Raw genomic sequence first — 12,417 nt, 5'->3', positions numbered from 1 at the left:
TGTTCTGTAGACAGTGTGTGTGAGAACAATGTAAAAACTTTCTAGAACTATGTAAGTGGTTGTGCTGCATTACAGTACCTGGGACAGAGAATCAAAGCTGCTCTGGCAGGCAGTTCTCTCCTGTGACAGAACAGCAAAACTGCTGGGAGGTATCAGAGGGTCTGACCAGCCAGGCATCCTGTCTCCAGCAGTGCCAGCCCCAGGCAGGAGCCTAAGGTATAGCAAAAATAGGCAAGAATTTATTGTATGGGAAATAATTTCCCTTTCTGGTGCTTCATGGACAAGTCCTACCTCTTGTCTTTTCCCAGGGCTGCCTGGTGCAGTGTGGAGCAAGTGAAGATGGATAAGGATTCAGCATTGAGCAGTGTCAAAGACTGTGCTGCCACAGAGAGGTCAGGATGTGTTTTCAGGTCCTAAAACTGGAACAAGAGGCAATCTATAAGGCTGTTCTTTAAACTGAGAATGATCCAAGTGGAGGACTTGAGGAATTCTGGAGAGACAAGACTAAATCCCAGTGGTTATGCATATCATACAGAAGAAAAGAAAGCAGTGAGGGAAGAGGTGTCTTTTCCCAGCTCAGTGGTCTAGGGTGACATCCCTGGAGGAACATCACCCTGTTTAGCATAACCTGCTCTGCTCTGATCTGAAGGGCAGGACATCCACAGAGGATCACTGCTGCTTCACATTGTAGTTCTGAAACTGGCAAGAGCTGTGAAGCCTTTCCTTTTAGCAGCATGGACTGACAGGATAAGGACTGAACACTTGTGGGGATGTAGGTATACTCTCTTTTTGGGAAAAAAGAAAGAGTTCTCAAAACAATTCTTAGGAAAAGTTCCTGTCTCCCATATCAAATCTGTTCTGTGCTGGTACCTTGTTTCATGGCTACTGCTAGCACAGTAGCCGGCTATGCTGGTCTAGTATCTGCTAGCTTTTATTTGGTTTTGAAAGCTCTTGAACTTTTTCTCTCCCATAAGTCTCATGTTAATATGCCTTATATTCATGGCATGGATTACTGTGAGACTTCTAAAAAATTGATTGAAAATGGGAAAGTGCAGAGGCAGCTCCTCTTAGTGATACACTATCTTACACATCAAAAGAGCACAGATGAGAACATGAGAGATTGTAAAAACCCTCAGCTGGGAGGAGTTAGATAAACACCAATGACCTGCCTGTTAAACCTTTTCCAGAATGTGTGAGTCTGAGAGATAAAGGGAGCTATAAAGGGGGAAGCAGCTGGCAGGGCACCAGACCAAACTGACCACAGCTCCCAAAAGGTTGTGGCCCAGGTTTGAAGAGGTGCATTCCTAAGGAATCACTATGGAGCCTGAGGAGTACAGACAGAGAGGTGAGTGATCTGTGCCTCTTGCAAATAGGTAACATCTGCTTAGGGAGATCAGCTGTTGTGGGGCTGGGAGTGATACCCAAAATTAGGGTGGGCTATATCCTCTTTAAGTGTGCACTTGGCCTTGAGACTTGGATCTGCTGAGGCAAAAATGTGTCCCAGGGTTGAGTTTAAACTAATGGATTTAGTGTCTGTGGGTAACTTAGCCTTTTTGGTCTTACATCTAAGATGCTGTGGGAAAGCTGCAAAACTGTAATTCTGAATAAACTTGTGCAAAGGGGTTGTGCACAATAGCTTTTCACTGGCTTCACACCCTGAGACTGCAGTCGTACTTGGGACAGGTTGCCTTAAAAAGTGGAGAATAGGTGTGGAGCAATGCAGCTGATTTCAGAGGATGCAAAAGCAGGTTTGCTATAATGACAAGGAAGTGTAGGACATGAAAATTTAATACCTGTGAAATGCAGTTTCAGTTAATTTGTAGGCAAGAAAATCTAACCTTTCAGTAACCAAACAAACTGTACTTGTACCATGATTGTGTTTTAAAGGTACATTTGAACTATTCAATGATGGCACTGAAAAAGCCCTGTGAGGCTGTTTTAGAACATTATTAGATGGGACAAGTAGGGTGTAGGAGGGAGGAGCTGGGAGCAGTATTCCAATGCTGTTAGAATCTCTGTCCAATGCTAAGGACAGATTGTGTGGAGTGCCTGTACTGCTAGTTAGTGTTTCCATAACTGAAACTGAAACCACTGGTTTGCCTCTTGCAGGGAAAGAGATGGTGGATTACATTTGCCAGTACCTGAGCAATGTGAGAGAGAGACGGGTGACTCCTGATGTACAGCCAGGTTACATGAGAGCCCAGCTGCCAGACTCTGCCCCAATGGACCCAGACAGCTGGGACAACATCTTTGGAGATATAGAGAAGATTATTATGCCAGGGGTAAGAAATAAAATATAATCATGGCAGGAAAAAGCCATTTCTACCTGGGGTGAACACCAAATCCTGGGAATGCACAGCTTCTGCAGAACATTGTTCTAAATAAATAAAGTACGCAAAAATGTAGCATTAATCTTGTAGATGTTATCTCCACAGTTGTGTTCCTAACTATAAGTTTAGGGGTTAGATTGTGACTGTATTTTTTAACTACTTTGTATATAACTCATATTTGCTTATAGGGAAACAAATTCAGCAGTATGAGAAAATCATTAGCTTCACAATGTCTCTACCTGCTGAACCATATAATCTTAATTTCAGAGATGTGGAAACTGGGCAGAGCAAGGTGAAACAACTCTTGCCCAGCTTCATGCACATGCAAGGCTTGTTTCCTGTGCTTTGAATGTAAAAGTCTACTTCCTCTTGTACATAAATACTGCAGATTCTGCTAAGAGAATTCATATTACCAAATTGCATGTTTTATGTAAGAAACTTTTTCAAAGCCCGTTCTCAAATTTTTTTGTAGATGCTAGCAGAAACTTGATCTGATGTAGGAGAGGCAATCAGATTACATGTAGTTATGCTGGTGTCCCACACACCAGCTCATTCAGGTGCATAGAAGGGTTTATATAGTTGTAAATTGCTGTGCGTAGCTAAAGGCAACTTGTTGTTTGACAAAATGAGCAACTTTGTTGCAAGGATTCTCTTTATAAAGATAACTATTTTGATAAATCTTTCTGACTCTGGTCTTTCAAACACGGCACAACATTCTTTCCTGTTCAGAATCTTTGTCTGCCTGTTTAATTCAGATAAATGCTTTTGCTTTTATTTGCAATTTATCTGTTAATAATGCAGTGTTATCATCTGCTAGTGCTGCTCCCCTGTTGGTATTATCTCTGCAGCTCTCTGCTGCAGATATATTGTTGCACATATTATGTTGCTGTAATCCTTTTCTCTCATTTTAAACAGATAGGAACCACTACACCTCATGCAAAGTTTTGTGACATTTTCAGACTGAACTTCTACATAATTCTGTTCTAGGTAGTCCATTGGCAAAGTCCACACATGCATGCCTACTTTCCAGCTCTAACTTCCTGGCCTTCACTCCTTGGAGATATGTTGGCTGATGCAATTAACTGCTTGGGATTCACATGGGTAAATTTTTGGGGGCTATTTTAGACATTCTTCTCCTGTGTGTAATATGCAAGAGCAGGTCTTAGTCATTCTTTCTTGTTCTCTGAGTCAGTATAATTATTTGTTTTAAACAACTGTATGTTGTTGCATAAATGAAAATTGTCACTTAAAAAAAAAACCAAACCCAAAAGAACACATAAGAGTAAGCATACTACCTAGTTATAAGAGGTGAATGAAGAAAATATACTAGAAATGTCTATTTTCAAATTCTTTGCATATCCCACTGAGCATTGTTCCTTGTCATCTGGTCTCAGTGCCAAAACTCTTACACAAGCAGTGTAAGCAATAGAGCAGCCATCATCCATGAATGCAGGCTAGATTGGGCTCCATTCCAGTTCTCCTGCTCCTTTGAGAGAACACACTTCCTATTTTTCCTCTTGTGAAAATAATTGTTTGGTATCCTGGGCCAGAATATCTGCGTATTTTGTATCCTCCTGCAGCAGCTACAGAGCACTACTTGCTTATGACTCTGCACACCACAGTAGTTTCTGAAGCCAGTGTTTTCCACAGTGCCAAAGTTGCCCAGATTTTTAGATATGTGTCTCTGTGTAAGAAAGTAGAAGCTCATAAACCTGTAAGAAATTGGTTGGTGTGGTCTCCATGTAGCTCTATCAGATTAGCTCATTGCCTCTCTTAGCTCTCAGCTGGATGAGGGATCAGTGCCCAGGGTAAATTACAGCTTGATTCTCCTTTTTCAATTTTTTCTAGGCCTCCAGCCCAGCCTGTACAGAACTGGAAATGAATGTGATGGATTGGTTGGCTAAAATGCTGGGCCTTCCAGATAAATTCCTGCACCACCATCCCGACAGTGTGGGTGGAGGAGTATTACAGGTAGGGGAGATTAGAGACGGCCTTATCAACGTTTGTTTTCAAGTGAATTTCTCTCAGGGTGATAGTTTTCCTAGAGACAAAACCAACAAAATTTTCTGTATGGCTCTGAATCCAAATTTGGCCTTATTTTCCCAAATTTTAGTATTAAATGCAGTAGATTATAGAATAGAAACTGCTGTTGCTTTTAGTGCTGTGTTATGGACAAACAGCAGGTATTCTTGTGGTCTTTTTAAGGATAAATGAGTCAGATTTCATTTCTTTAATCTGTTTCTGATCTTTCACATGACCAAATTTTGCACTAAAATGATTCTTACATAATTAGAGAAGGAATCCTTGTCACTGTCCTTCTGCCGCAGTCCTTAGCCACACAAGAAGTTTCTTTTCCTTTTTCTCATGTCTACTTTTTGTCTCTGAGAGGTGCAAGATCAAGGCCTGAACTGTTACCTCCTTCCAGAAAGTGTAAGCAAGAGTTCCCTGGAATCAATGCTGCGTCTTTGTTATTATAAGGGCTTTGATCATGTTTGTAATTTTATGGGAAATACTATGTTTATTTGTAGAACAAAAGGAAAATGGGGTTTATTTACTCCCCAGAACTCAGTGCTGCACATTAAAATATACAGCAGTTAAAGGGCTTTGTTTTGTGTTGCTGGCCCAGAGAGCTGCTCATCAGCTAATGACTCTCCACTGCGTCAGAGAAAAGCAGGAGTAGCAATAAAAGAGTGGGTGGGCACTGGGCACTTCACTGATTTCAGCAGATCCCTGGCAAAATGGCAATTGCAGTAAATGAGCAATGTCTTTGCAGAGCACTGTGAGTGAATCAACCTTGGTTGCACTGCTGGCAGCAAGGAAGAACAAAATTCTGGAGCTGAAGGTTTCTGAGCCAGACACTGATGAGTCCTCACTTAATTCTCGCCTCGTCGCTTACGCCTCTGATCAAGTAGGTTCTTATGGTTCCAAGGAAGACAAATTGTTTCTGTTGTCTCACTCAGCCTTTGCCATGTGAGGTCACATTTCTGTACAACAGCACAGGAATGCCTCACAAGCATGGAGCCGTTCCCCTGCTGCTGCTTTCTGCAGATGGGGAAACGGAATCAGTGTGACACGAGGTTTTTAGGGTCTTGGCAGTCCTCAAGAGATTGTTTCACATGACTGAGTTCTGCATTTCCTTCCTGTTTTTCACAAAGCCTTGATCCAGGAACTATGTGCTGAGCTCATGCTGCTTCTTCTCGTGTTTCTTCCCAGCCTCCTTCCCCTCAGAGACAGGCATGCTCAAGGCACTGTTACCTAAATGCTGCTCCTGGCTGTGGGCTCCGCTGTTGGCTTTTGCCAACAAACTTGTTCTGTCCTCGGCCTCCTGAACACTGAGCATTACATTCCCCTGGGAAAAATACCACAGGAGAGACACTCATGCTCATTCTCTCTTAGTCTAACTAAAAGGACTGTATCTTGTAAGGTGTTTTGCTCTATCTAGAAGTAAACACACTTTGGGGGATTTATCTTTTTATGGCAGGGAGGAGGGAATAAACGGAGGTTGATTCATTCCTAGAGGCTCCTTTAAGAACTGAGTTTTGATAAATGTCCCTCCAAGCACAAGATGAGGATGCCTGTTATTATATTTTAGAAACCAGTACCCAAGTAAATGAAGCATTCTTTGGAATTGCAGGGTATAGTTTCTTACAGTTACAAAGAAGATGCTTTCAGACTTGTATTAATAGGGATTACAATAAGGTTGTTATCTCTGTATTTCTTGCCACCACTGTCTTTAATAAAGCCATAATTTATCACAGCTGTTCAGCCTCAGAGCTTGAATTCTTACTGTTTTTCTTATTTTAAAGGCACATTCCTCTGTAGAAAAGGCTGGTTTGATTTCTCTTGTGAAGATAAAATTTCTGCCTGTGGATGAGAACTTTTCCCTCAGAGGTGAAACTTTGAAGAAAGCCATTGCAGAAGACAGAAAGAAAGGCCTAGTGCCAGTCTTTGTATGTTCAACTTTCTGGTTGGGGGTATTGACATAGTGTTATATTCTTAATGTCAACATGAAATTACATATAAAAATTTTCTTATTTTGTTGAAATACATTAGCTGAAGATTCAAATGTATACAAGAATTTCTACTTTATTAAATAAAAAGTTTTTTTGTTTTGACTGCCTGCAATAAACTGCCCACTTTTAAAGTGCTGCATCCAAAAGAAACCAAATCCATTATAACAGATTTTTTTTTCCTAGGTTTGTGCAACTTTGGGAACAACTGGTGTCTGTGCTTTTGACAATCTCTCAGAACTGGGTCCAGTTTGTAAGTGTCTTTTTTTTTTCCCTGATTTTGTTCTATGAAAGTATCTAGAGGATACTCTAGTATCTAGAAGATACTCTTACATTTTTTATGCCAAAATGAAGGAGAGCTGAGTGTTTCAGACATGTCTTAGGGATGGCTGAAGTCAGTACAAGACTACAGCGATTTCTGTAAGATTTAGATTAGGATGCTAAAATGCATTCTACTCGAGATGGATGAAATTTGCCAACTGATAAATCTTTAATGTGATTATTCAGGAAATACAGACTGTGTGGTACTGTTGTAGGATGGACACATTAATATTTAATCTAGCAAAGGAGTTTTGAAGGTAGATTCTGGTAGGACATCCTCTATCAGGATCAATCAGTATCACAGGTAAATTTGACATGGTTACAAAGTCTATTCCAGCATAAATTCTGACCAGTAGCTGCTGAAGACCAGAGGAGCTTTCTCTTATGGGTCAGAATGTGGCTTCTATTTCTGGGTCCTTTTTTGCTTGCCACTATATCTTTATTTTGGCTTTGTACAACTGAGGGGTACTGGGGAATTTCACTTAGTGAAAGGGCAGGTGAGATAAATCAAATGTTAAAAAGACTCAGTCACATGAAATATAGAATAGTGAATTTTGTTACAGAGTCCACATGGTTTCAGCATTATCCTATATTTTAGCATTATGGATTCACACCTTTAGAATAAAACTAGATTGTCCAAAACACTGCACCTGGTTTGCAGAGGGGAGAGATTAGCATGCACTTTGATTCCCTATATCCCTTACATAACAACAATCTCAATTCCAACAGGTGATGCTGAGGGACTCTGGCTTCATATTGATGCTGCATATGCAGGAACAGCATTTGTATGTCCTGAATTTAGGTTGTTTTTGGATGGAATTGAATATGCAGATTCCTTTACTTTTAATCCTTCTAAGTGGATGATGGTCCATTTTGACTGCACTGGATTTTGGTGAGTATAGTCAAAACACAAACATCACCAAAAGGATAACATGCAAATTGTAAAGTTTTTCTCTGCACTTTGCTAAATCTACTTCCTTCTACAATCATAGGGTTAAAGATAAATACAAGTTGCATCAAACCTTCAGTGTTAACCCTGTCTACCTCAGACATGCCAATTCAGGAGCTGCAATTGACTTCATGGTAAGTTATTATTTAAGCTGATATTTTGTAGTGCCTATAAATTTTTCAATCAGACTCTGAAATTCCTCTCATATTCTGGAGTATGCTTATCTTATAGCTGGTCTTACTATGTAAACCAAATTATACTGAGATCCTAATGCAGAGAAAATAGCAAACTTTGCAGTAAGCCCTGGTTATGAGGATTAATTATAAAATTGGTTTCAGATTGAAGTACTTAGGATTTTTACACAGGTGCAGATCCAGCCTTGCCTTTCTAATGCAAAGGGTAATTTCTGTTTATTGTGTTGCTGAAGTAATTCCTACTGATGCCATTTTGGCTGCATTTCTTGTGTCTCTGATATATAATAAAAGAGAGAAAGGAGTAAGCAATGGAAAAGCCATGCTCTGAAACAGCAAGAGAATGAATTACATTTTTTCTTCAGATTAAGGTATTCATAGGAGAGCTAAGAGGCATTTCATTGCAGATACATCTTACAGCAGATTTCAGTACAGTAATACAAAGGAATATTCACTGCCAATTATTTCTGCTATGATCTCACCCTAGTCCTGAAAAGATAATTGTTTTCTTGAAATCAATAGTGCTTTTCACTAGAGTGGAGAGAGGGAGGGATGGAAAAAAGGATATTGAGTCCCTCTTGTGGTGAAATTGGATTCTGCACGTGATTGTGCAGCTTCCCTGAAATATTCCTTTACACGTTTTCTCACTCTTTTCCTTGGAGTAAGTGTTACTTTATCTGGAACTGCCTACCCCAGTATCAAATCTTGCTGTTTATAATTGATTTGGGAGAATGTTCAGGAAATTACAGGAGCTGAAGCGAGCACTAGTCAGTCCTAAAGTGTAAATGGCCATATCTTACATTGATTATGCTCTTAAATGCAAAAAGTTGTTGTTATAAGCTGGTAATTAATTTAAAATTCTAAGCATATCTAAGCCATAAATTAAGGGGAATAGCCAACATCTTATTTTTGCAAATAATTGAAAAATATGGGGACACAGTGTTTCTTTGATGGCTGTTTCCTAGGCTTAGCAGATTTTCAGTAATATGACACTATTCATCTCAAGAGAGGTCTCTGACCTGAGTCTGAAGCAGGAGATGTAGCAGTGGAAGGAGAACTCTCTGTTGTTTCTGCACTCACTGATTCTGCACTGTTCTATTTTCACAGCACTGGCAAATTCCACTGAGTCGTCGATTTCGTTCTCTGAAGCTGTGGTTTGTGCTTCGCTCCTTTGGGGTGAAAAAGCTTCAAGCTCATGTCAGACAGGTGTGTGAGTTACCAGAGTGTTATGTTCAGTTCTTGGTGGGTGAGATTTGTACACTCAGAGATGCAGAGATGAGTAACAGAAATCCTCTCACACTCAAAGCTTGTGTGAATTCTAAATGCCTGCTGGTTTTACTCTAAAATTATCTGTAAAGATTGACTGTGTAGACAAAACATTTCCTGTCCCCTTCTTGACAGCACTGGACAATGGAAAGGGACTTGCTCACTGCCTTCTGCACTTTACTGAGCCATAATCTGGAGAAGCTTTCTTTGAGGTCAAGTGGCAGCTGTTTGGGGCAGGCTGTGCTGAATAACTGAACCCACCACTATGAAAATGTACAGGCTTAAGTCTCTGATGGAGTGTAAATAGGAGGGGTCACATTGTGGATCAATGGTTGCTGCAAAAGAACTTTCATGTGAGAAGCCACATTCTCTTTTCAAACCTATAGAAAATCCCTATGTATAGGCCAGTTACTCATGTTCATTGTCAAGGCTTTGGGCAAATAGAGACAGACTTTAAAATTCTTAGCTTTGATGTCCTTTTTCTGTTTGCTCTTATTCATGCATTGGAGTGATGTGTTTTAGTAAGGAAAGGAATTCCTTTTAACTACCCAGTTTAGCATCTTACAAGTGGATTTGTGACAAACAGATAACTTTTTTCCCCCTTAATTGTAGGGTACTGAAACAGCCAAATTCTTTGAATCCTTGGTTAGAAGTGACCCACTCTTTGAAATTCCTGCCAAGAGACATCTTGGGCTGGTTGTATTTCGCCTAAAGGTAAAGATTGGCCCCTTTGCACATCCCTTTGGAATGAACTGACCACAGCTGACCTCTCCCCAGACGATAATAACTGTGAATATATTTCCATTTAAGAATTTGTGATTGCAATTCTGAGATATATTTGGATGTCACTGGAAATTCTAACTATACTATTTTTTTTATTCTTCATATTTAAAACAGGGTCCCAATTGGCTGACAGAAAAACTCCTGAAAGAACTGAGCAGTTCTGGCAGGCTCTTCCTCATTCCAGCAACCATCCATGACAAGTTCATCATTCGCTTTACTGTGACATCTCAGTTCACAACCAGGGAAGATATTCTGCAGGACTGGAGCATCATTCAACACACTGCAGCCCAAATCATCAGCCAGAATTATGGGTTGCACTGCATCAATTCTGGTGATGGGGCAGCAATCCCCACTACAATAGTTCAGCCTACTTCTGATGTCATTAGCAATGTTCCTCAGCTTTACTTAGATGGAGGGAAATATAAAACACCTTCCAGAAAAACAGTAGTGCAGCCTAAGAACTTATCAGTAAGTCCCAGTAAGTGTGTGATTAGTCAGCAGGTGAAAGGTCAAGAGGATCCTCTGGATGACTGTTTTCCAGAAGATGTCCAAAATGTTACCAAACATAAGTTAACCTCTTTTTTATTCAGTTATTTATCTGTTCAAGGCAGGAAAAAGACAGCACGTTCCCTTAGCTGCACCAGTGTGCCAGTGACTGGTAACCTGGAGCAGTGTAACCCCAAAACAGCAGCCACTGACAAGAAGGAGCCTCGTGCAAATGCCAGAGTTCTTTCCAGGCTGCCTGAAGACATGATGATGTTCAAAAAAGGTGCCTTCAAAAAACTAATTAAATTCTACAGTGTCCCAAGTTTTCCAGAGTGCAGCTTTCAGTGTGGCCTTCAGCTGCCTTGTTGTCCTCTGCAGGCCATTGTTTAACAAGTAAGAGAGCTTGGTCCTTAGAAAGAGAACCAAAGTTTGCTTATTCACACGCAATACTACATGTTCTTTTGCTCAAAATGTAAGCTGTGGCAATGACCACTGAGAAAATGCCTGTGCTTTTACTGGTGAAAACCTCATGTATTTATAGATTAAAATATCAAATAAATCTTATAGGCCTATAACATGAAACCTTCTGTTTTGTAGACTATGGTAAAGAAAATGCCAATTTCCACCTTACCAGTGCTGGTAATAGACAGTTTCCAGCTGGTAGACTGGAACCACTTTGACAGAGTATGCTGGCCCCAGGAGGTGATAAACAATCCAGGTCTCTATTTGCACCACTGGTTTTTGGTTTTGTGGTGGTCTTTTTTTTTTTTTTTTTTGGAGGAGGGGGGGGGTTGATATCATGACTTTAACTCTCTAGAGTGATGTGAGGATCTGTGTGTGCAGTCAATGCCAACATCAGTTTTGAACAGTGCAAAAAGAAGGCTATAACTAAGAGATTTTGCTGCAGCAGGGCAATTTTCCCAGAGTTAAACACAGCAGCCCTTCCAGTCCACCTGTTCTAATCAGCTAAGGAAGGCTTTGTGCAACCATGTTACAAAACAGTTGCCCTTGCAAAGCACCTGTGGCCTTTCTCAGCATTACCTAAGGTCTGTAAATCACCAGTTCATGAGGAAAGAGAGGAGGAATGATATTTCCTTCTCTCTCATAACAGAGAAGGGGCATTATAGAATAAAGGGTCCTTATACAGCAAACAAATGTTTTGCTACAAGAGACCAGTGATTTATTTATATAAAAACTTGGGGGGGGGGGGAATCTATTAAGGACAAATTTAAATTAAGGAATAGTACAGTTGAGCCAGGAATCATGGTGATTGATGGACTTTATTCTGGGAAAACGCTGCTAGATGCTCAATGCTTTTCTTGTAGCTGTTTCCAGACACCTACAGTCACCCTGTCTTGAGGGCAGTGCACTCAGACAGATGGATCTTCCCTCTGATCCAGAACAACTATTCCCAGGTTATATAAAAATTTAGCCTAGTTAATGTCTAGGCCCTTATACAAAATCAGCTAAGATGCAGGTTCTGCTTCATTAAGATAATCTCTTATTCACACTTTATTTCTGCTAAAAAATCAATAACCATGTTTCATATCACTTTTTATAGTGCTATTAAATCTTTCTGTTTACACAATAAAGCAATAAACACACAGTGAGGATGGCAGTCCCTTTGTGCCTAGTCTTAGATGTTTAAATTTATATTCAGCAATAGGAAGTACTGCCCTGAGTCAGACACTTGTAATTTATAAACATATCTAATGTGCTCGTGAGTAACAAAAGTGTGATAGAATTTTAGAAAATTATGGAAAGGCTTTTCCCCCACTTCCTGTCCTTTCCTCCACCTGTTTCTTTTATTATGTAATTTAATATTATTTTATTAGACACTAAGAATCTTTAAAAATATATATTGGCTTTTTAACTTGGAATACTTCCTTGAAAGGATTAGACTTTTCTGTCAGCAGCAGACTAGAATGTGTATTTATGCAGAATAAGTATGTTGGCTCTATGTCTTTCAGGAAATACAGGGCAGAGGGCAATGCAGTCGATGGTAGAAGCCAAAGATGAGCATGGAATGCTGGAATTGCAAAACACTATTTCAAGGAGTGGTTAAAGAAAGAAATCTGAAC

General features: G+C 40.1%; 1 protein-coding gene across 2 annotated transcripts; it reads left to right on the top strand.

The window, feature by feature from the left end:
• Window positions 1-953: 953 nt before the first annotated feature.
• On the top strand, window positions 954-10,918 carry HDC (histidine decarboxylase). 2 transcript variants are annotated; one of them, XM_054642221.2, is made up of 12 exons: window positions 954-1,345; window positions 2,110-2,282; window positions 3,318-3,431; window positions 4,179-4,301; window positions 5,104-5,238; window positions 6,137-6,280; window positions 6,527-6,593; window positions 7,391-7,553; window positions 7,654-7,744; window positions 8,909-9,007; window positions 9,680-9,781; window positions 9,965-10,918. In XM_054642221.2, the coding sequence occupies exons 1-12, from the start codon at window positions 1,318-1,320 to the stop codon at window positions 10,724-10,726; spliced, it is 2,001 nt and encodes a 666-aa protein (XP_054498196.2). In that variant the 5' UTR covers window positions 954-1,317; the 3' UTR covers window positions 10,727-10,918. The 2 variants fall into 2 exon arrangements, with proteins under 2 accessions (XP_054498196.2, XP_077041669.1); XM_077185554.1 differs by lacking the exon at window positions 954-1,345 and having other exon boundaries at window positions 1,354-2,282.
• The last annotated feature ends 1,499 nt before the right edge of the window (window positions 10,919-12,417 follow it).

This window comes from Agelaius phoeniceus, chromosome 13, assembly GCF_051311805.1.
Source record: "Agelaius phoeniceus isolate bAgePho1 chromosome 13, bAgePho1.hap1, whole genome shotgun sequence".
Taxonomy (NCBI): Eukaryota; Metazoa; Chordata; class Aves; order Passeriformes; family Icteridae; genus Agelaius; species Agelaius phoeniceus.
The sequence above is the reverse complement of the archived record's forward strand: the minus strand, read 5'-3'. Positions and strand labels throughout refer to the sequence as shown.